The 24,211-nt window shown below is 45.6% G+C and overlaps 1 protein-coding gene across 6 annotated transcripts in view; it reads left to right on the forward strand.

The window, feature by feature from the left end:
* Window positions 1-4,897: 4,897 nt before the first annotated feature.
* Window positions 4,898-24,211, forward strand: part of RFX2 (regulatory factor X2) — a 30,556-nt gene continuing 11,242 nt past the window's right edge. The window contains exons 1-8 of one of the 6 annotated variants that reach the window (XM_026865254.1): window positions 4,898-4,982; window positions 5,693-5,802; window positions 8,483-8,572; window positions 9,577-9,656; window positions 10,356-10,620; window positions 14,816-14,890; window positions 21,065-21,246; window positions 23,550-23,669. In XM_026865254.1, the coding sequence (XP_026721055.1) occupies window positions 5,698-5,802; window positions 8,483-8,572; window positions 9,577-9,656; window positions 10,356-10,620; window positions 14,816-14,890; window positions 21,065-21,246; window positions 23,550-23,669 (917 nt within the window). In that variant the 5' untranslated portion in view covers window positions 4,898-4,982; window positions 5,693-5,697. Of the gene's footprint in view, window positions 4,983-5,032; window positions 5,088-5,692; window positions 5,803-8,482; window positions 8,573-9,576; window positions 9,657-10,355; window positions 10,621-14,815; window positions 14,891-21,064; window positions 21,247-23,549; window positions 23,670-24,211 lie in introns of those variants that run through there. The other 5 variants (XM_026865253.1, XM_026865252.1, XM_026865256.1 and 2 more) reach the window with 5 other exon arrangements.

Below are 24,211 nucleotides of genomic sequence, written 5' to 3' on the forward strand. Positions count from 1 at the left end.
ATTATTTTCAGTAAAATACCAGATATCAGGACATTTCTGCGAAGAATTAATAGCTGTATCATGAACTTGTATATGGAAATGTGACTGTATGTGATTCCCTGGTTATCTTCCCCCCTGGTCAGCCCAAGAGCTGTTGAACACAAAGAAAACGTGAAGCACAAACTGTGCACAGCTGAGCATCCTGGCTGTTGGGTGTCCTAAATCTCATTAACAAAAAGGCAAGTATAATTATAGCAGGCTCACCTGGGAAAATAAACTTTTTCCACCTTTACATTTGAATTTGAAATCAAAGCCACGAAGTACATCCTTCAGCCCTCAAAAATCTGATTTACCGTTGTATTCTTGTCCTTCAAGGCAGTCATTTTACTGGTGGATTTTTATGCCCGACATTTAAATCCTCTTTGCAAAGAAGTCGTTAAAGCCCATTTACAAATGGCAAATGGAGGGAATCACCCAGTAGAGGTAATAAGACCCACCAAAGTTTACTGGGAAGCTTCAATATAAGTAGCCATGAGAAAGTGTCCCAGAGGTAGAATAACTCCCTGTTCTTCTTAAAAACAACAACAAAAACTCACTGAAGACATTTTCCTTTCCCTCATTCAAGTCCCAGTATTATATTCTATTTCAAAAGTTCTGCCAGAATTTAAAAAAAAAATAAAAATTTGAAAAGTTTAAATAAGATCAAAGAATGACCGAGTAAGCTTTGAAAAGCAAATGAAATAAAGTAGTTCATGATTTATCTTCAAATGAGCAAGTGCTTCACTGAAACAATAGCAATTTTAATATTTTAAAAGCAATGCTAGTATGATTGTATGATTATTCTGGATTAAAGTCTTCACTGGTTGCTGGTGTGGGGCAGCCAGTGTGTTTTACATTTGCACTTTAAAATGAAGTACAGATAATATTAAATAAATTTGTAAATACAAGACCTAAACACCCCACAAGAGCCAAGATTGCCCGTCCCACTCCTGATTTATGTAAGGCTGCTCTTAAAAAAAATATATATATATATTCAAATGGTGACATTTTCTTTTAGTATAAAACCACCGGGTAGGTTGGCCCACAGTTACAGCACAAGCGACCCTGGGCCTGAGGAAGGCAGGGACTGAAATCCTCTTTTATCTGAAGTCTCGGAGCCGCCTGGGATGGCAGCTGGCGCTCAGCGCGCTGTGTGCCTACACGTCCCGCGGAGCGCCAAAGCAAAATAAACCAAATATTTCTCTGGGGCAGACTCCCTGCTCTGGTTCTGATCAGCAGCAGTCATTAGATGTTTGAGGTCTCGGCATTTTTATGTTTTTTTTGTGTGTGTGTGTGTGTTTGAGTGTTCAGGAGCTGATAGTTTATATTAAAACATTCTGTGGAAAAATACTTGCAGTTCCTCCTCATCTCCTGGCTGGCTAGAGCTCATGGGCTGCAGCACAGGCTGAGCACCCAGGGGCACCCTTCCCACTGCTGAGGGGCTCTTGCACCAGCCCCTCTCCCTTCCCAAGCCCTTTTGGGGGCGCAGGGACTGGTGCAGAGGATGCTGCTGCTTTTTCCCCCCCCCCTTTGGCACTCCAAGGCAACTCAGAGGAAGAAGCTGTGTGACATTCTCCTGCTGCCCCCTCCTTTTCTCCCTTTCTCGCTGCAAACTTCAACGTGAAAAATATTTTTAAATGCTCCTCTTATCTCTGTTTTACCAGCATTTTGGAGCTGGTTTAGGCAGGAGAGATTAACAAAGGCAGGGCTGTTTACACGAAGGCAATGTGGCTTATGAATGAAACGGTGACAATTAGAGTTTTTATCAACCCTCGAGGCTTGTAATATTGCTACTTACCTTTCTCAAATGTATTCAGATTTTGACAGCCCTCTGAGAGCAATGCTCCAAAAAATACCTTACCTGGGGGAGTATTGGGGCTTTTTTAGGAGTGGGAAAACTGAAGTGCACGGAAGGGGAAGCATCCTGTTCAAGGTCACGGAGCAGCGAGCTGGTGGCAGGACCAGAAATAGCACCCAGAAGTTATTAGCTTTTTCTGGATTTCCTTTCCTGTCACCGCTGTTTGCTTGGATACCGAGATAGCTGTGTGTAAACAGAAGGTTTCCAGAGGCAGCAGCCTTGTTATCTGCCTGATTCATTCAGCGATGATGCAACCTGGAATCCAAATTTCTGCAATGCCTTCCACAGTCGGGATGCTGCACGTGACATCACATGCCACGTCGAGCAACCAGCGTTTTCAACTTGTCTCTACCTGTCTCGAGTAGAGCCCTTCTCGCCACGCTTTTAGTCCTTATGAACGGTCAGATCCTCTCTGCTCATTCCCCTGGCGTAAGTGACGTGTCTTTCTGCCCTTCTTAACCTGGGAAGGAGCCCTGGAGTGGAGAAAAGTCAGCTGTGACCCGCCAGCAGCTTTGTTGACTCCTAATTATCCCCTCAGTTTGTGCAGACTCCCCAGCACCAGGGGGGCTGCCAAGCCGTCAGGCTTTCACCGGCTGTCAGAAGCCACAAGACACCTTTTAATAGCTTCTGCCGGTCACTTCTGCTGCGAGAGCACTACAGCCTTCTCCCTCCGCCACCTCCCCAGCCAGGAGTGGGAAGCAAACGTGCCTGGGATGAACCTGGCTTTCTTAGACCAGATCTAAGAGGAAGGCAGCAAATCGTAGCTCTCTGGGAGACGGGAGGGCTCGCTTTTGGGCCACTGAGTCTCTATAGGAGAGTCTGATCAAGAACACTGTCAAACTTCCTCCTCTGTGGGAGGTGAAAAATGAGATTGAGGGAGAGCAGCGAGTCCTTTCATGGGCATTTGCTTTCGGGCAGTGGCAGAACTGCCAGAGAGCTGCACAAGCAGACGGCCGAGCTCCAGCAGCCGATGTTTGTTCAGGAGCTACAAGGGCGTTCCTTGCTTTGCACGCACAACTCCCAAGAAGAGCCAAGAGCAGGACTTCGAACGCCACTTTTCCTCTCCTTGAAAGCCGATGCTTTATCCATCCTCTGGAGCCTTGCCTCACCTGGTAGCTGTGCTCCCAGAACATCAGCACAGCTTCCTAACACCTCGCAGTGGTTTCTCAGAGTGTAGGAATTCTGTCACGTTGTCGGCTTCTCCTCGGCGCAAATTAATGTTAGCAGGTGGTGTACACGTATCCATCTCCAATTCTCAGAAAGCGCAGGATGGCTTTAATGGGAAAAGAATTATTCTTTATCCAGGTTGTTTCACTGATAAACAAATAATAAGTCGTCTTGTACGTGTGCCTTGGCGGTCCAGTACTGGGTCTGTCTACCTTGTCTGGAAGTACCAGCTGCAGATTGCGTTGGAGTCTTTGTGTCTGGCTCGGTTGTCATCATTAACAGAGTCTGCGTTTTGTAACAAATCTGAAAATAACGTTGATGATTTATTTTGGCAGCAGACAATTCATCTTCCACCCTGCCCGCCTCTCTCCGGTCTCTTTTGGTCACTGAGGGAAACCAGAAGACAAAATTTATCAGCAGCGATGAGTAGGTGATAATTTTGAGATGGCACCTCTTCTGAGTGTCCCTTTTCTGATTATAACTACACTCGAAAAGAGACCTTTCTGCAGAGCTGAAATGCCAAGAGCTGACCCTGCCACAACCATTCTCAAATAGATCATTAAAATATATTTGGCAGCTTCCCCACCTTTCTTCTGTAACCTCACCGTGCTCTATTTTTCCACTCACAAAACCCTAGAAAGCTGTGAAACGGAGCCCTGGGCACAAATGACAGACAGTAAAACACTCTTGCAAAAGTTTAGAAGAATCTGTACGCTAAAAGTGACCCCTCTCTTCTGCCCGAGCAGGTTTATAAACCAAACATTGGGCAAACGTTCAGTTACAGATGATTTGGGGCTGGAACAGGTGGAAGGCTATTGCGTTAATTAACCGCGAGAATTATTATTTTCATGATCTCACAGTGCTCTTGCAACTGGTATCTTCTCACGAAGAGTTTTTGGCTAAAAACCATGCAGAGGCAGTGATGGGGAGAAGCAGGTGCTGCCTTTATATAGAGAGGAGCTGCAGGGAATGGGGTTGTGCACGTCCGCTACGGGCAGACTTGGGGCCTGCAGAGGGGCACAAATGGTGATAAATAGTGACCAAATTTCTTTGCTTCGTTTCTGGCTTGTTAAATTAATCCGGTAGCTGTATTTGGAGCTGTGACTGTGTGGGTTCTGTACCTGCTCTTTCTCCTGGATGCAAGAAAGATGATGTGCAAGAGAAAATCACTTGCAAGCTGTGAGGAAGTTTCGAGAGTAATTGTTGTGATTTGCTAATGGGTACTGTGGGATTATGGGGTCAGCACTGACTGGAAAAAAGTCTTAAAAACCTGTTTTATGAAGAATCTAAATATTTGGGGTTTATTCGGTGTCTGAAGGCAATTTTTGTGACTTCACTTCCCCCTTGGATTTCTTTTTACCACAAAGAGCTATCAAATGAGCAGGGCCCAGTGTCCCTCGGTTTCTCATTTTTCCTTTTGGCTCTTAACTTGCATGAAGCTGAGGAAAAAAAATAAATATTGGATAGAGAAGGGAAATAAAAGGAAAAAGATTTCGTGCTGTTAGTTGGAGGTTACATTCGACTCAGCAGCGAGGCTGAGAAAGGAGAACTGACACTGCTCAAAATCTGGATGTGTCTGAATCGTTTGAAGTGACAGCAGAAACCCTCCTAAAATAGGTTTTAAAACAGGAACTTTCACAAGAAACTGAGGAAAAAAAAGGCTCCCCCACCCCTCCACATTACATCAAACCCCCCCAAATGACATTGTCTGCTCCTGGGAAGCACAACCCTCGGTGTCCATCGGGTGGTTGGGCTTCAGCATCCGTGGGGACGGGCAGGGGGTGCCGGGGCAGTGCCGTAGGGGGGCGAGGAGACCCGGGGGATGGAGAGCCTGTGCTGCAGGGCAGGTGCTCAGCCCTGCTCCGGCCCCGTCTCTCCATCCCCAGGACATCCCCAGGTGGCCCTTGGGATGCTTCCCAAGGTGGCTGAGCCGTGCTGGGTGAGTGCCGGGACAGGGACTCGGGTGACTTGAAGATGCTGAGGGCGTCTTGCAGCCTGGCAGCAGGACCCGAGGGCCGTGGCGTGTCTCTGTTTGGGGACCTTGGTGAGGCTGACGGCATTTGGGGGCACGGGCACGGATGGGGAGGTGTTTGTTTCTTTGTGGGGGTGGTTTGGGGTTTTTAACTGGTGGCGAATCACTGCTCTGCTGCTGTTAGTGTTCGATTATCGGTGGTGATTATAAACCCAAACTGATCACCCTACTTTTCGGGTAAAAGCATTGGCAGGCGTGTACTTAGATTTGATTAATTTTATTTTTTTTTTCAGTAGTTAAACATGATAAGGCAGAGGGGGAGATAAAATTATTTTTAAAATATGCTCTTACTCTTCCAGATCTGAAGTTATCCTCACTATGACACAATAATTTTCCAACACTACTTTTGGGTTATATTTAGCAGTGCATTTTCTGTTCCTTCCCTCTCCTTTCTGTGGAACAATTGTGCAACTTTCTTTTTTCTTAATATAATACTGTATTAAAATTAGCTCCAAGACTAAAAGGAGTCCTCTGTGTAGGTAGCTACCTTCCTTCCTAGCACTTCCCCTGGATCTTCCACAGGGATTTTGTTCCCTTTAGCCGCGGGTTGCTCGGGCGTTTGCCGTGGTGTGTAGCTGTGTTTCCCCGGCTCATCTCCCCTCTGCTCTCCCCAGCAGTGAGCATGCAGAGTTCAGAGGGTGGCTCAGACCCAGCAGCTTCTGTGGCACTTCACACTTCAGCATCAGCCCAAGCTCCAGTAGTGCAGCCAGTGCCAGCATCTCAGCAGGTAACGTATGCACAGCTGGGAATGCCGTTTCCATGGAGAAGAGACCTGTTTGACTGGCAGATGTATTTTAATCCAGGGCTTTTATGTGAGGGAGAGGTTTGTTAATCAACTCGTTGAGGTAGTGGGGGGAACCTGTTGCTGGACTTTGTGTTGACAAAGGCCATAGATATTTTATGTGTTAGCCCTAGGAATATGCAAGCTTTAAAAGACAGGATTTAGGTTTGAATTTAGCTACTCAGGGAAGTCACTTCATGCCAGTTTGGTGTTTGCTTCAGTATAATATCCTGTCATTATTTGATGTGTCAATAAAAGCAAAAAATGAAACAGTCCTTAAGGGCATCTCTGCAAATAAGGTACCAAGCTCGAGAGAGAAGAGGTGTGGGGAGTGCTAATGCAGGGAGAGGGTGGAGCAGCCGCATGCTGGTCTCATCCTTTGGTAGGTGGATCCTGGCATTTTAAACTGGGGAGGGGGGATTCATGCTTCCTATACATGAATATGGTGCGCTTGGGAGGTCTCCTGACAGGAGAGAAATGAGAGCTTCGACTGATGAATGGAAGCTACGTAGTGCAAAACAGGAAGGGTTAAGTCAAACTGGTTCCTTTTTATGCCTTTTGGGGAACTATCAAAAGAAGTTTCTGTTGCAGGAAGCTGGAGGGATAAGAGGATGGGTGGGTGTAACTTAGCTACACCCTTCTCCAACTCCCAAGTGAGCAGAAGTAGCTGCCATTGGATGCTGATGAAAAGGAACAATTAAAAATTGTGAATTGGTAGGAGCATTCGATTCACCGGGAGATGGGGACGTTCACATCGTGTGATCCAGTGTGTGGCTGGCCAGCTCGCTGTCGTCTCTCAGCCTTCCCATCTTCGGTTTCTCTGGGCGACCTTTCGTGTTCGTATTGTAGCGATGTGGATGCTGCAGAGCAGTAGTGTCAGGTATCTTAGGGAACATCAGTTATTCCTGTGAATTTGACTGTCACAACAAGTTAAAGAAGTTTAGAAAACCCACTGGCTTTGGATTATGAAATTACCCCTCCGGCCTTTGCCAGTGCTGTCATCATGACACGGAGTATTGAGTGGAACTCCATGGATTAAGGAAGATCCAGAGGATTGTGGAAGATTGCTGAAGAGGAGGAGCATCCGGAGCCTTCCCTTCTCACCAGCAGGACAAAGAAAACACTGGGAATGACCTACTGGCAGCATGACTGGTGTGAGGCTGAAGCCTTTGGTGTTGTTGATAGCTGGTCTGCCTTTCAGTGTGAGCGAAGGCTGTATGAACAGGATGGCCTCATCTTACAGGTTGGGGATGATTCATTCTTTTGGGTTGGAAGGTAGGAGCAACCAGACAGGCAGTAACAAGCTACACAAGTAGCTGAGCTGGGCGGCTGTGCCAAAGGAGGAGTTGTGTCGTTTGGTAAAAGCGATGACAGAGAATGGGTGAAAAATCGGAGAGAGGAAAGGATCTTGCTGAGATTATGATGTACGTGGCATTGCCAAGGCTTGACTCGAAAAAGGGCTTATAATGTTCCCATCGTGCACTGGTTGCAGCCTGTTTTGGAGAGAAAATGGACAAAGTGATGGCTGGCATAAGTGTACGTGTCCTTACCGCTAGTTCAGCTGCAGGATCTCCAGTGTACCCAGACTTGCTGGAGGTCAGCCTCAGGACTGGTGATGTAGAAGCTGCCTAAAAATCTGGGCAATTCCTCTATTCTTATAAATCTGCTAGAATAGAATTGCTGGCTTGTTACAAAGGGCACGTTGGGAGGGTGTCAAAGGGCTAAAAATCATAAATTTATACCTATAAGGTAGCCAGTGATTTTCTAGGTCTCATCTAGGATTCACACGGGATTGTTTTGCAGCTTTTTGTTCTGTTGGCCCAATCTGATGGATGTTTTTAAATCCTCAAGCCACAGAGGATGTCTGTCTCCTTGGAGAAGGTCCTCATTGGTTTAAAAGGCCACACTGGTACTTGGCTCTGTTCCCACGGGCCTCTCTGAGTCGTTTCTTTCCATCCTCCACATCCCCACGCTTGTTTTGCTGGATCTGCAAGGTGCTGAGCGCTCTACGAGATGTGTGTCCAACCTCAGACTGCCGAGGGTAACCCAAAGAGCAGGGGGATGCTGGAATGACAGAGCAGAGGGAGAGGACAGTGACCACCTCAAGGCAACACAAAGCATTTCTGTGCCCTCGGTGGCACTGAAAGGAGGTGCAGAACCAGCTGAGCTTTGGTGCTGGTAGAAACCGTAAGGGCTGTGACACTTTGGAGAGTGCAGTTTCTTGTTGCAGGAGGCAGAGTGTGGTTCGGTGTAGCAGCTGGAGGAGAAGAACTTTTCAGCCATAGGAGGAAAACATGTATGTGTGAGGAGTGTTTCTTGTTTAGCTGCAGCTGAACCTCACGTTGAGCTCCTTCTGTCAGTCAACTGTTAGCTGTTATTTCCTTGCGTGGAGAATTAAAGACGTTCCGTGTCAGAAAATGTGGATCCAGCTTTTCCCAGGTGCAGGGTACTGAGTTCAGGCTGGTGCCCACGCTGGAAGGATGGGGACCGCAGGGATGCTCAGTAAGGGGTTCTGCTGCTGCTGGGGTAGGAGGGAAGCTTTCCATGACACTTTGAAAGAGAATACCTAACTGAACCGTGTTACAGTCTGAAAGTAAGCGTATCTTACTGTATCTTCTTCTTTCAGAGGGTTTTGGTCCAAGCAGCAGGCTCCGCTCCCAAAGGGGCGCAGATGCAGCAAATCTCTGTTCCCAGAGTTCAGCAGGTTCCACAACAGGTAATATCTCTGGGGTGAGACACTGCGCAGGGACCCCCGTGTCAACAGGACCCCACGTCCCACGCAACCCTTGAAACTGTGCTTAGAAATACCCATGCTGCTCTTAATTAGAGTTGTGTGCAATTAGAGAACTGGAGATCACTGTGAGAGCAGCTTTCTCCATCTCTCTCTTCCTTCCTTAGACCGACGGCAAAAGAAACAAGATATTTAAAGTTTTGAGAGAACTTTTACTGTAGCAGTTGTCTTTTATACATGTGAGGATTTGATGGATGCTTTTAATTGCCATTTAAAAGCAATCCTCCTCTGTAAAGATTTTTTTAGAGGCAAAGTGGGATTTTTTTTTTTTAATTACACAAATAAATGTACTGACTGCATGTGGCTTCGTAGCAAGGTTAGATGACAGAGAATCATGCAAGTGTTTTTATTTATCTGAACTTTGCCTTTTGCAGTCCTTGTTTCCTAAGAAACCAGGCACATGGTGCTGCTTCATGTGGACAGTGAGTCTGACTCTTGACTTTTTCCTCTAGCAGGTTTGTTTTGGTTTTTTTTTTTAAATTGGTTGCTCAGTTCTAGAAAAAAAAACTTGACAGAGGGCAACTGTGTCTCTCCCAGACCAATGAAAAGGGGGGCTGGGGTGCAGATGGACACTGCCAACCTCCTCTCTGAAGGAAAGGCTGCAGCATGATCTCACCCTTATTAGTCAGCGGAGAACCAGCCCTGAGACATGTGTGCAGAGGAAACCCAGCTCCATTGTTTCCACTGCTCACGGAGCAACTACTTATTTATTTATTTTAATCTGACCTTTTAAAATAAATACGTCCTTTGGGATTCCTAAGCATGTGGGATTTTTGTTTGTTTTTGGTTTTTTTTTCTTTTTCTTTTAAAAAAGAAAGCCTAAATGTCAAGGTAAGGTTGAGAGTTGTTTAAGGATGTAACATGCAATTTCTCCCGCTGTTTCTAGGCAAGAACATATCCGTAACTTGAGTTTGTGATGCTTGTTTCAGGTGCAATCCGTGCAGCACGTCTATCCATCCCAGGTCCAGTATGTGGAAGGAGGAGAAGCTGTTTATACCAATGGAACCATGTAAGAGTCCCGTGTTGGCTGTAGCAGAGCCCTGTCTCCCTCCCAGCTGGGTTGAGCCCTTTGGTCCTCCCAGGCTCCTTGCACCCCGGTGCTGCTGCTGGCACTGCTCACTCTTAAAAGGAGGAAGAGGAGGAACAACCATTTTACATGCTACGTTGTGTGCGTGGGGGTAGTTTCAGCCAGACTCCGGCCTTGGAGGAGGTGTTGTCCTCATGGAGGGACTGTTCTTCAGGGAATCCTGCCACAGAAAAGGGTCCAGTATTTTCCTCTGCCCAGCTCACTGTGTGTGTGTGGTGAGGTGGGGTGGCTTTAGAAACTGGAGCATAACTGTTTGGGGGAAAAGGCAGTTCTGAAAGGTTTCCTCTTCCTCCTGTGTGCTCTGCCCCCTGCTTTGGCCCTGCTGCCCTCTGGGATGCTCTCAGCCTCCAGCACCAAGGTTGCCTGCAGTGGCTGCAGAGCGATTTCAGGGCTTTGGGCTCTCTCAGTGGCTCTGGGCCTCGGTTCCAGGGCTGTCCTGGGACTGATGAACATTGTCGGGACTGACTTCTACAGCACGGGCTTCAATTTTAATGGGGCAAATCCCACCGACAGTGGAGTCGAGGTTTTTTCGAAAGGTGGTCCAGGTTTCCACAACTGTTGTTCATGAGATTAGATCTACCAGCTCCTCTCCACCTCCTGACCCTGTTATTCTTTTGACAGACGAGCCACCTACTCCTACAACACCGAAGCTCAGATTTACGCCCCCAGCAGCGCAGCATCCTATTTCGAACCGCAGGGAGGTGGAGCTCAGGTGACTACAGCGGCATCCTCTCCTACAGCCATTCCCTCTCACAACATGGTGGGCATCACCATGGACATTGGGGGAAGTCCGATCCTCTCCGGCTCGGGAGCCTATCTCATTCATGGGGGGATGGAAAACACTAGACATTCTCTGTCACATACTTCACGCTCCTCTCCAGCAACGGTATGTAGCCCTGCAGATGTTGCAGCTCGGGGGCCAGGAATTATTCCAAGGGAACTGAAAAACCTTCAGAAAATAAAACTTCCTATCGTTATCACTGTGTATATGTCTATAACGTGCCATGCAAGGGAGAGAATAGACACTGGTGTACTACAGATATTTTTCAACGGGAGTTTGGAATGTGTCTCATGCTGCTGGGCAGAAGCTTGTCAAACTTTCTGAGTGGATCACTGAAATTATGCAGCATGGAGATAAGAGAAAATTCTCCGGGATTTTCTTTTTTTATCCCGAACAAAATGTTTTGTCTTTCCAATTCAAAAGAATTGTCTCTATTTACATTTTCTAAAAAGTGTAACATCTGAACACGGGGCTTGACTTACTCAAAATAAAGAAATATATAAATGTATTTTTAATTATGAAAAGACCTGAAAAATCCATTATTAATACAGTGGATAATTAGCACACAAGGCATGTCAAGCTGATCATGCCAAATGCATAGTGATCAAAAAGTCTTTGTACATATCTCCTGCACCATTGTGTATTCTTTTCCATGCCATATGTTACAGAAAATGTATTTTAGGGAAAATACTGATCAAACAGAAATGTTTTAAAGCTCTGATTTTTTAAAATCATGTCCCTCCAGCTGTCAGTGGAGGTGCCAGGTTGCTAGAAGCACAGCTATACTGCTGTGTGGGACTTGGCGATACAACTATTAACCCAAACCAGCCTTTTTCCAGCTAGAAGCTCCCAGGGCTTTTATGTGAGATTCTCCCAGCCCTTAGGAGTGAGTTGGAGCTTGTTTTCTGGGACACTGCTCACCTTCCTTTCCAGACTGACTGATGTGTGTTTATATGTTTGTGTGTAAACATAATTACAAATGTAGGTGTAACTCGGTGTACGTGGCCAGATTTTAAAATGTGAACAGCACCATCCAGGGAGAAAAACAGGAGCTGTTTGCCACCGAGTGCTCTTGAAAATCTGGCTGGTGAGGTTGTACTTTCTTTTCCCGCAGAGTTTTAGTGTATAGACTTCGTGGGGTTTGAATCTTGGTGCCTTATAAAGGTTGCCTTTGATCCTGGAGTAAATGTGCTCTGTCTTAGATAGAAGTAGGGGAAAGGTCCTTAGCTTTGGGTGGAAGAGACAATGACAGCTGCATCTGGATTAGTTGGGCTTCATTTCTGGTGTGAGAATTGTGTGTGTGTGTCTATTTTAACTGTTCACAGTTACAAACTAGCATTGGACCATCTTCTGATTTTTGCTCAGGCTTGTTATTTTGAAGGAAGTAGCTGCTGATCTTGTCACCTGCGTGAGACTTCATCTTGCAAAGCTGCACCACATTACTCTTGGGTTTTGTTTTGCTTCGTTTTGGGGGTTTTGTTTGTTTGGTTTTTAATTTCCATGGTGATGGGCACAATGTAAAAAATCCCGAGTAGAATATCTGTCAATAGAAATGCCCCATGAACAGATTTGGTTTGTAGCTGCCTATCACATGAGAAAGCTGTTCAGCAAAAAAAAAAAAAACAACGATTTAGGAAGTGACTTTTATGAAAATGCACCTGAAATAAATTCACTCTGTTGCATGTAGGAATGAACTTTCTGAAGGTATTTTAACACAGAATGTCTGTGGCTCTTGCGGAGGGGCTTAAGAGGGTGAAATAGTGCAGGGAAGACAATATAGGGATGTGTCTGTGTGTAGCTTTCAGTTCTTTCGGCACAGACCAGAGTTGAAGAGGGATAGAGCAGGGCCGTGATAACTGCTTTAAATTTCACATAATAATGGGTGGACAGGTAGTGGAAGGCTTAAGGAGAGCAATGACTAAATCAAATCAATGGATAAAACCATTATTTTTCATTGCAATGTCTTGGTTAAAGAGAGAATAGGAAAGGCTGGTGTTAAAGAGGCCGGAGAGGCTGTAGTCCTTGGCAGAAATGTGTTTGGGGCAGAATTAGGAGCTTTGTGGAGAGAAAGACAAGGTACAGCTCATGTGGATGTAGCCAAGGAAGACGTAGTGTTTGCATGTGGCCTTGGGGGTGTGGCGCAAAGGGGATGGATGGCCAAGCGGCCAGCAACGTGAGGGCTTGGCAGCAGGAGAGGCAGCTGCAAGGAATGGGGAAGGGAGAGGGCTTGGAGGGTGCTGAATGCTCGAGGCAGAGCCGGCACCGAAACCTCGAAAGCGAGGAGAGTATCTGTCTTCAGAGGAGGCTGGAACTAGAGAGTGCTTCAGATTTAGCAGTGGTGCAAGAGCTGCCTCAGGAGGTGGAGGGATGGTTGGTAAAGACTGTACGCACACTAAAGTAAGATCTTGAAATATTTCAAGAAACCCTTTTTCCACATTTGCTGGAATGATGATATTCTGCTCCATCAAATGGGCTGGCACAGCGCATGAAGCGGTTCCGTTCAATGTCTGTGCCAACAGAGCACTATGCATCTTCATTGAAAGCAGGCTGTACCCAGAGGAAATCCTTGAGACCTCCCATAAGTGGGTCCTCAGAGCTCCTCACCTTCGTGCAGGGCTGTTTAAGAGCTTTTAGTCTTTCCCCTGTCGTATTTTTTTTTTTCTGCAGATGCAAGGTGTCCATCTGCACGGGACACTTCCCAAAACGCCAGAAGGACGGGCAGTGTTTGTGTGTTTGCGTAAGAGGTGTTGCTCAACTTGGCGCTGTGCTGCTCCTTGAACAGAGGAAGGAAATGGTGTCTCCCTCTAACACCGACTCATTTCCTGAAAGCTGCATCAGCAATCAGTCTTTGGTTCCTCAGGGTACTTCACAGCGTTGACAGTTTTCTCAAAAAAAAAAAAACCAAAACACTGACACATAGCCTTAGACTGACCCTTTTTTTGGGTTCAGTGATAACTTCTGGCCACAGCGATGGCCCTTGGGGATGGAAACCGAGGGGCGTGTGGTGGAGGGGCTCGGCCAGAGTGCCGCTGGGTACGGCCCAGGCTGTCTTTGGTTGCTGAATGCTACTTCAGAAGTTAGATCTGATTTGTTCTGTTCTCCCAGCTCATTGTGCAATGCTTTGTGCATGCGCCTACGGATGAGTGCACAACCATGCGTGTACAATGAGGACAGATGCTCGAGATAGCTGCTGGCTGCAAGTTTTACTGGCTGATGTGTGCTGCCTTGCCCTGCCTGCACTAACAAGTCACAGATAACAGGGTTTTGAGAACATCTACAGGAGCAAATTCTGCTCCTGCGACTCCCTTAATAGATTTTTTTTTTTTTTGGTTTGGGGTTTTGTTTTTTTTTTCATTCCTCATTTACAAAAACCTTGTGCTCAGGAGCACTGAAGCTCTGGGACTCGCAGATATCTGCTAAGTAGTTTCCCAGAGATTGAGTAGCAGAAAGGAGAAGACAAGAATGGTCCAGGAGAGGGTTGGAGCATGAGGCAGCAGCCGCAGCTGGGCTGAGAGCAGAACAGAAGCTAGACAGAGAGGAGCACAGGGCTCGTCAGGGGCTGGAACGCCTCGCCGAGACTCCGCTTGCAGAAGCTCGGATCAATGGAAATGAGCCCAAGCGGCATCACGATGTGCCAGCCTGTCTTCGTGGGAAGAAGCTCACTTAACTGAAACCTGTCTTCTCCCGTCAGAGTCCCTTTGCAGTTCTCTGCAGTAGCAAAGAGCTCTTACCCATTCCAGCTTACTCATTCTGCGTGTCAACCCTCCCTGTGCCCCGGTTTTATTTAGTTGCCATTAGCGTTTTGTCAAAACATTAAGGAGTAACAATAACCAAAGTCATTACTTCCAGTCTTCCCTGACAGATCTGGCTAATAGCAAATCCACAGCGTATCTCCTTCGACCTGCTGCAGAGGAATCTGTCTGGTGGTGCTTCGGTCTAGGCACGAAGGGGAAAGGAGATGGAAAACTGCTTCTCTTTTATAAATGGGCAGTGCCTATAGTGGAAGATCAAAAGCCCCCTGGTCTTGCTCTTTAACCCTAGTAGGGATTCTTGCTGTGTTGCTAGTTTGCATGGCATCCAATAACGTCTCCGCAGCTTCATCCCATAAGGACTGTGCCTCATCTGTACCTCTTTTTCACCAGCCTGTTGATATAAAGCATTAATCATTCAAATATTAATAAAGAAATAATAATCCTGGCTGTTGCTAACTATCTGATTTCCTTTCTTTTTCTTTTTTCCTTTTTTTTTTTTTTTTTTTTTTTTTTTTTTTTTTTTTCTCCCCTGTGCGCATTTTCTTTAGCTTGAAATGGCGATTGAAAACCTACAAAAAAATGAAGGGATTACATCACACAAAAGCAGTTTGCTCAACAGCCATGTAAGTTACAATCGGAATTTACAACCTTTTTCCTGCTTTGGTAGGAGCATTATTTGTAGCCCTTTGGTGTATTCAACAGCACGAGCCACTGAAAGCAGCCTGTGATTCAGCTGTGCTGCCCAAAGAGGCCTCTTCCCAAGAAAAAAAAAAAGAATCTGCAAAAAAAGTGCCGTGATGTTAATGTTTGTTTATGAGACGCTCTGGATTCTGTTAACTACCTCTCCCCTGTGTTTATTTATTTCATCTGCCTTGCAATGGAAATTGCTGGCAATTAGATAAACACATCTGAGGAAGTTCTTTTCCTTTCACTGGAATTGAAAGATGGCTGGAAAATAACTTGCAATTCTACGGCAATAACTTGGTGTGAATCATCACCGATATCCCTTAGATAGCGCGTACCCACATCCTCCTCCTGTGAATGCCTTTATTGCCTCTTTCTGTGCCTCAGGAAGACCGTTACTGTCACAGTGCTACGCTAAAACCGTTTGCTAGACCTCTCTCTTCTCACTATGCCAACAATTTCCCTGCTTTGTGTGAAGTTCCCACTGTTCTACTGGGCCTTCTGCATCATGGTTTATGGCTCCCCTGCAGTAACGCTTAACAGTGAGCACATGTTTGTGCGAGGTTTGAAGGGTCTAATTCAAGTCCTGTTCAAGTCATTGCTCTTGCCTTGACTTCACTGCGTTTTGGATGAGGCTGAAGCATGTTCTGCGCTGATAAATCACAGTACATGAAGGGGTACTTCGTTATTCTAGCAGATTTACTTTTGCTTTGAATTTGAGGGCAGATCTGTTGTCATTCTTAGATCCTGTAAAAAAAAATAAAAAATCTTTGCCCTCTTCACCCTGGAGAAATAGCCTGAGAAAACAAAAGGAACGTTAAACCTAACAGTCTGATTCTCTTAAACTGACATCAAACTCCCACCAGGGCTCCTGGATGAGCGGGATCCTTATTTCAGCTTCTAGAAATTGAAGGTTTCTTTGTCGAAGCTGGGGATACACAAACCTACAGAAGCAGATGCTCCTGTTCTGAGCATCTCTGTGCGTCCTCCCTGTCCCAGGCTGTGACCATGCTCACACACCCGTGCTGTTCCCTGAGTGCTGTGCAGATTTGTCTGAAGGGTAATGTTGCTCTGCAGAATTTTTTTTTGTTTCTCCCAGTGCAGAAAGGGACAGAGCAGAGCAGGATGGGGTGAGTTGTGATGTGGTATTGGAGGAGGTTTGAAGAAAAGCAGAAAAAGAGCAGAGGAAAGAAAACAAAAATAGAAAGGAGATTTCATCTGGCTTCAGGTTGTTCAGGATGGAGTCGGGGCCTGATCCAGCCTCTGACCAGATCTTCCCCACCCTTGTCTTGCAGGGTAAAAGTAAAGAACTTAATGTTTCTCCGGTTACAGTTCAGAGTTTGACATAAGGCTTAAGTTCTCTTACAAATTCTAAAGTAGACATCAGCTTTCCTCTCGTCCCTGCTGAAATTGTCAGTCCGGGCTCCAGCAGCGTGCAATTCCCTCTGCCAAGCCAAGGAGCCTTGGGGGGCCCTTGCTGCCCTGTGAACCTCCAGTGGCCTTGCTCGGCCTTCCCAGGGCACGGCGCGATGTCTGTGGGCGCTGGGAATAACGGGGAGGGGATGGTGCAAGCTGTGCCTGTCGGAAACGCAGCACGCTGCAGAACCACAGCAGGCAATCTCCTCCCAGAGCTGGAGCAAGGTTGGTGCTGCCGCCCCGGGAGGCTGCGTGGCCTCTGCTCAGGGACGTCCTCAGGGCTCGACTGAGTGAGCAGCTTGACTGGACCGAGGGACCGGTGAGCCCTGGTTTGAGTAGGAGGCAGGGCGGGAATCAGAGAATCACAGATTAGTTTGGGTGGGAAGGGACGTTTAAAGCCCCTCTAGTCCAACCCCCTGCCATGAGCAGGGACATCTTCAACTCGAGCAGGTTGATCAGAGCCCCGTCCAACCCGGCCTTGAGTGTCTCCAGGGATGGGGCATCTCCCACCCGGAGGCAGGAGGCTACCAGGGGTTGCTCCCATCCGCAGTGTGAGGGACAGCCCAGGGATTGTGCAGCCCAGAACCTCTCTGCTCCTGTCCCCTGGCACGTGCTGTGTTACAAGGGTTTCTCCTATCGGGGATATTTCAGTTCCCACCTCTTTGATGTTGAAAAAACAAAACAACAACAAAAAAAAACAGACAGAGAATTATCTACCCCAGATGCCTGCGTGACTGACACCAGATTTTATGAGAACCAGAAAGTGAAGCTGCAGGTGACTGTGATTTGTCAAGGCTGAAAACAAAAGATGAGCTTGACAAATCTGGTGGCCAAGGAAGTTGCAAGATAACACTAAGGGCACTGTTCGGTGTGAGTTAATTGCTTTTAGTCTTTAGGTTGCAGAGATTTTTCATTAAGTGCTCTGTCCCTTGCTTTAAATTTCACATTTTGCAAACCTGTAAATCCTTGGGATAATGGTTTATTTTGTTGCTGTCAGAATGTTTCATGCCAGAAATCTTTGTTTGGTTTTTTTTGTTGTTGTTGTTGTTGTTGTTGGTTTTGGTTTTTTTTAAATAAAGGGGTATCAGTCAAGAGGGAATTTTTTACATAATGCTGTTGAAACAAAGTCAGTGTGAAACGGAGCCACACTTGATAACTTAATTTAGCTTCAAAAGCTCTCTGAGAGGTTATTTAAGTGCACTTGAAACATCAAATTTGGAAGCCTAAGCTAATGTTAATACCCCTGACACATGATGTTTCTCGTGAAATCATGTCAATCTATTACTGTTACTGAAAAAGCTCTGTTCACAAGAATACTCCAGAGTCGCTGGGTCAGAGGATTACTTCTTTCCAGTTATGAGCTTGCAGATGATACAAAGGAGTTTGAGAAAAATGACTAAAGTTTTTGTACACGAGTGCCTAAAGCTGAGCACATAGGGAAGCGGTAGGAAGCTGTAATCTGCCTGAGACCCTGTGGCTCCTAGATAGCGCTCATAGGAAGATGTATCTTTTCCTCACTGACCGTAAAACAACAAAAAAACCCCAAATTAAACCCCCCCAAACTAGTTGGGCTTCCTCCCTGTGGGTAGCAGGGCTCTTAGGGTAGGTGCTGAGGGAGTTTTTTCACTGAGGAAAAGGTCTTACTCCTAGATGGTGTTCAGGTGGAAACACCTCAAATGAGACTGAACATAAAAGTAGGAAACCTGTTGAAGGGAATAATTCTCCCTTGGCCAGGGGAGGAACGTCGTGACCTGATGAAGGATGAATCTCCTGCTCGGTGGAGAAAGGCTGGCGATGCTGGGGCTTGTGCTCACGTACATGGATGGCTCGGGGCTGAACTATGCAACGGACCAGACACTGGTTCTAGAAAAGAGGCTTTTGAAGAAAATATATAGGTTCTGATGCAACTTTGATTGCAAAGGATCGGTGGGGCTGAGCAGGGAACTCCTGGTGCAAGGGAAGCATTTCTCCCCGTTGCTGAGCTGGGGATGCTCAGCAGGCTCAGGGGTCCGTCCTAACTCTTGAGCTGGACTCAGCAGGGACTTCAGAACCTGCTCCTTTTAGTTTCAGATAAAACCACCTTAAATGTGAGCTAAAAATGTGTGTCGTCATTGGTTTCTTTTTCATAGAAGTGCCCATAAGAAAACCTCTGCAAACCTAGACCTTCAGAAAAAAAAAAGTGTTGTGGTTTTTTTTTTTTCTCAGAGCCTCGTGTACCCTTTTTTCCATTCTTGAAGTGCCACTCTTGAATCGAACAACGTCGTTTTTGCTAAAGATTTTTTTTCTTTTTAAATCAAAACAAACAGTCAATAGAAATAAAGTTAAAGGAGAAATGAAATTTAAATGTGTCCCCCCCCCGTAGTGCCTATAACAAACGCAGCAGCGTAGAGCTGCAGAGTGATTTTACTGGAACCTGATCGCAGTATAAACAGAAGTGAAGCTGTAGAATATCTTGTCATTGTCACAACTGAGCAAAATTCGAAAAGTAAACAGAAAAAAGGGGACACTAATGTTCTCAAGTGCCTGATCTATTATTACTAACGCAGGAAGAGCAAAAATCATGTTTTCAAAAGTATATTCTGACAGATTATTTTTTTTTAAGCTCTTTTGTGCGTTTTGTAATAGATTTCTAGTTCAATAGTGGGAGTTCATGTTGTGAAACTCTGTAATGTTTCAAGGAGTATAAAAAGACACTTGCAGAAAAAGAGAGCTGGAAGATGAAGGGAATATTCTAGAAGTACCTGGGATTAGACTAAAATTGTCCAGGATTGAATTTAAATTAAAGAGTTTTACCTGTATATGAATTTTCCATAGTAACATGCACCTTTTTTTTTTTTTTTTTAAAGCTTGGAATTAGAACAAGTTTAGAAAATAAATAGCTGATCCACATTCAGTATCTTCCGTAGGATAAATAAAATAAATGGTTTTAACCCCCCCAACACCCCTTTTTAATGATTAACCTTTTAAATACAGGGGCTGGGCCAAAACTAGCACAGATGTGAACTACTTAAAACCCGAGGTCCTGCTGGTCTTTTATGTCGAAGCCACTTTTGTTAGAGCTAGCTTAATGGGTGGGGGAGGCTCAGGGCTACGGAACAGCTCTCGAGGGTTTCCCAGGGACGTCTCTTCTGCAGGTGAGAGCACAAAGGGACACGGACCGTGTCACCAAAGAGTGTCTCAGGTGCTGTGTCACGGGAGGGAGGTGGGAAGGTGACAGGCAGCTCTGTGAGCAGCAGGACAGAGAGGAAAATGAGATTTCTTCTTCCAGCTGTGGCCACCAAAAATGATGGATCCAAGTCATCTGGACCCACGGTTGCTTTGGATCAAACCCAGCGAATGAATGAAATAGTTTTAACTTGTACAGCTTTGGATTCGGCTCATTTTGTGTAGCAGAAGTTTAAATTTGGATACGTGAGGGATAACCACGGAGCGTGACATTCATAGGTGCTGAAAAGCCTTTGTGTGGGAGCAGAGTTGGGTATGAACCACATAAACTGAAAATAACTCGACGTAGTGAGGTGTCAGAGACGTCTTTGCACGTTTCAGGTTGTATTTCAGAGAGTCATTGATGTAAAACGTGAGTATAGCAGTGAATCGGGAGCCCGAAGTTTTCACCAAGGGAAAACAGTAGAAAAGAGCCAGATAGTGGAGAAGGAGTGGAGAGGACTTAAGCGTGGGCCAACTTGTACATCCGTGGGCATGGATAAATCCCGCTGATTTTTAGATTTGTTTGTGCTTAATTACAACGTGGGCTTGAGCTATTTGTTAGGTGATGTGGCTCGTATTTTGCTGTGAGTGCAGCTGCTTCTGGTGGAGCTGTGCTGCCTGTGCACGCGAGGATGGAGGCAAGGGTGGAGCGGGAAGTCTTGAAAATGTTAATCCCACATGTCCCTAACGACGATTAAAGGGCTCTTACCAAAGCTATTAACTTCAGTCCATTCGTACAACTAGTTCCTTCAAAAATTCACTTCATGGAACACTTTATTGATGCTGGAGCCATTAAATTAAAATTAAATTAAAAGAGATTTGGGGTTTTTTTTGTCTTGTTGCATTTTAATTCTTGTGCTGACACTGTGCGCCAGGCCTGCCCTTTCGGACCGACTGGGTATAAGTAATTTATATTAATTGCAATCTTTAATCAATACAAATGTCAAAAAGAAGTTCAGACAGTAAATTTTGAAAAATAGACGGACCCTTTCAGATTCCTAAGGTTGCTTTGGTAACCGTTAATTTTATTGTTAAGAGAACAGTTGCAGACATGCCAATCTTCAGTTTAATAAAGGCTTTGCGGCACGTTTGGTTCCCCTGAAATTTATTCCTCTTAGGCGGTATCTTAACATCTTTATTCTTGGAAAACATGAGTTCTTCCAGCTTTATTTTGGCTCTGCAGGAATTAATCTCAATCCAAGGTGGACACTGAGATGGCAGACAGACTGTGTTTTAATGCTTTTGCAAAACCTGACAGCGTTTTTGTTTTGGGTTATTAGCTTTGGGCTGGGGGTCCTTTTACTTTCACAAAAATGCAACCAGCGTAAGTTATTTAAATTAACTTAGAGAAATTAACTACCCAGCATTAACTTGAACTCAATGTCAGATGGGCTTTCCTGATGTTTAAACATTGACGTTGTCTGACACAGCCCGTTCCAGCCCTCTTTAGACTTTCATGTGTTCTTTATTTATGTTTTCCATACATAAAGCTCCAGTGGTTGTTGGACAACTACGAGACGGCGGAGGGCGTCAGCCTTCCCAGGAGCTCTCTCTACAACCATTACCTGCGGCACTGCCAGGAGCACAAACTGGATCCAGTCAACGCCGCTTCCTTCGGAAAACTGATCCGTTCAGTGTTCATGGGGCTGAGGACTCGCCGCCTGGGAACCAGGTTGGTAGGAATCTACATTTAAATAATAAAAAAAAAACAACCCACCAACCTCCTACAACTTTTCTCAGGTGTAGTGAGAGCTTACTGAGCATCACTTAGCAGGCACGGGTCTTTCTTCTGAGATCTATGGAAACAAGCGGCCATGGTCTTGTGGGAAAAGAAATTGCTCTTCTGAGGCACAGAAGTAATTTCTGCGTGTCGTGAGGCAAAGCTGCTTTCTCACTGTGAATCGGTGATGTGAGAGGCTTGACAATACAGGTCATTTCAGACAGGCTCCAGGGCCTTCTCCAGCTCGCACCGTGGAATTTGGTCTAAGTCCACTTCCTAAGGAGTCTAAGAAGGTTTTATTTGAACCTAGTCTGCTTCTCGTGTCATTCCTGTCGCAGAAAGATGAAATAACTCATCTTCACAATTGCCACTGTCAGTTGCAGAGCCCAAAATTCTGGTGCTGTGAAACGGTTTCCCCGTTCAGTAAAGTTCCTCCATCACAGAACCTCTGCCCACATCTTTGATGCAGACAAGCTGTACGGATGTAAATGTCTTTTTTCTTAAATACCCAGAGCGGCAGGCTGGATCTTGTGACAGAATTTTTTCTTTTAAAACATCAAAGATCCATATGATGTTACAACAAAAGCGTAACATAATAAAGCAGAGTTACTGTAATTACATCTGTGCCCTTCAAGGGAGCATCCAGAGTGTCTGCACAGCTTTCACAGCTGAGTTTGCATTTTATCCCAGCTTCTAATATAACAAAAAGTAGCCAATACACTAGAGAAACAGTGATTGCTCTGATTTTGTAAGATTTTATAATAAAATTCAAGCTTAGATATTTGGACTTCTAAATGAGAACAAAACCAGATGTGTCCGGGGCATTCCACAGCTGGAATCTGGAGGCAACAGTCTTAGGAAGAGCAGGGGAGAGTTTGGATTTCTGTAGATTGGTTTCAGTGCCAAAGCTCTGAAATAATTTCTTTAGAGGAGAGAAATTCTTTAATCCCATCAAGGATTAAAGAAAGAAAAAAAAAAACAAACAATCAAAAAAACCCACTTAATATTGCAGATGTGCAGATGGCGAAGGACACAGTAAACCTCAATAAATATGGAAATAGCTGTCCACCACTATTTTCATATTCGTTCATTTAGATTATAAATGCAGGTGTTATTTAATCTGCGGGCATTTCAAATCACTGAAGACGTGGCTGTAGTGTACTTCGTACCTGTGTGTGTGTAAAACCCTTCGGCACGGGGACAAAGACTGAACGATTCAGCCGTCCCCTTGAGAAGAGAAAATTCCCCCAACAAGGAAGAAAGGGTTAATTCTTTGACAAGTATTCCTCTCTTAAATTTTTCTGTGTGTTTTTCCAATGGGAAGCATCTTTGGAATGAAGATGCCTTCAGACCCTTTCATAGTGACACAGCAAATGAATTTTAAGCAAGCCCAATGAGAGGGCTCTGGGGACGCTGCTGCTCCTCCCCTGGCTCAGTCTCCTCTTCCTCTGAGGACTCAGCTCAGCCCTTGTTAGTGACAAATTGGCTAAAGGCAAGTTGGACATACTGTCGTCATGTATCCATGGCTGCATAATTGTCCTTCTCGCTCCCAAAAGCAGACGCTCGGGGACTAAAAAATTCCAGTTTGGTGGAAAAATTTTAACTGACACATCTGTCTAATGCGATGGCAAGACATTCTCCTAAGGAGTATCTCGGCAGCTTTACTGACCAGCGAAGGAAAAAGAATTACAGCCTCTTTTGCTTGCGAACAGCTTTCAGTTTTTACAAAACTACAAAAATGAGCAACTCCAAGAACAAAGCCACATCAAAGCCCGTTGCTGTGAAAGTGCTGGCAACGGACAGACATTTTTCTTATCGTAGTTGACTGTTCAGTCAGGCTTATTTTATCCAAGTGTAGATAAAGATGGAAGTTTGTTTTTATGGAAAAAACCAAATCCTTAAACCCAAATCAAATAGCAAATTGTCCCCTGAGGTCTTTCTGTCATTCTTGTTTAATAATACTTTGTATTGTAACACTTGCCTCTTCTTCTCCAGTTACCATGGGTTACTTGGAACAAACCTGGCCGGGTTTTAAATGTGGATGTCACTGAACTTTGTGACATGTGGTTTTAAATTTTATAGGGGATGATGGCATTCATTAGTTCAGCCATTCAAACAGCGCTTGGCAGCAAACCGATGTGTGCTGTAAGAAGCAGGGTGTATTGTCAAAACAAGCCTAAGAGTAAACTGCAGGGCTACGATGTCCCTTCCATTGACTAGTTCACACTGAGCAATTTCAACGCTGCTACTTCCAGGGGAAACTCCAAATATCATTATTACGGGATCCGTCTAAAACCAGAGTCTCCGCTGAACCGCTTGCAGGAGGACACCCAGTACATGGCGATGAGGCAGCAGCCCATCCACCAGAAGCAAAGGTAGGTGCTCCCAGCCTCTTGGAGCTCACGAGACGAGGCCCTGCTGCTGCCACGGGCGAGGGTCCTTTCCCAAAGAGAGCTGCAGACCCCATCTTGGGGCTTGGCGTGGCTTGGGGGCAAACCCAAGTGGTGCTGAAGTGCCAGAGCTGAGCTGTGGAAGCTCAAGGCTGCAAGTCGCTGGCTGCTCTCAGTAGTGGAAGGGTCCAAAACCAATTCTGGTAGATGCCCCATCCCTGGAAACGTTCAAGGCCAGGTTGGACGGGGCTCTGAGCAGCCTGCTCGACTTGAGGATGTCCCTGCTTATAGCAGGGCGTTGGACTAGAGGAGCTCTAAAGGTCCCTTCCCACCCAAACCATTCTGTGATTCTGTGAAATGGTGTTTATCTGCCTATTCCATTTGCCAGCAGCTTGATTCAGCCTGCTGCTCCGGAGAATGCCACCGTATGTGGCACTTTTCACTGCGTCCCCCTGACCCAACTCTTTTAGGACCTTGGCTATGGAGTTATTTGTGTCAAATCAGTGTAAAGGGCTGTCTCTTATACA

Source organism: Athene cunicularia, assembly GCF_003259725.1.
Source record: "Athene cunicularia isolate RWA chromosome 28 unlocalized genomic scaffold, athCun1 chr28_part2, whole genome shotgun sequence".
NCBI classification, from domain to species: Eukaryota; Metazoa; Chordata; class Aves; order Strigiformes; family Strigidae; genus Athene; species Athene cunicularia.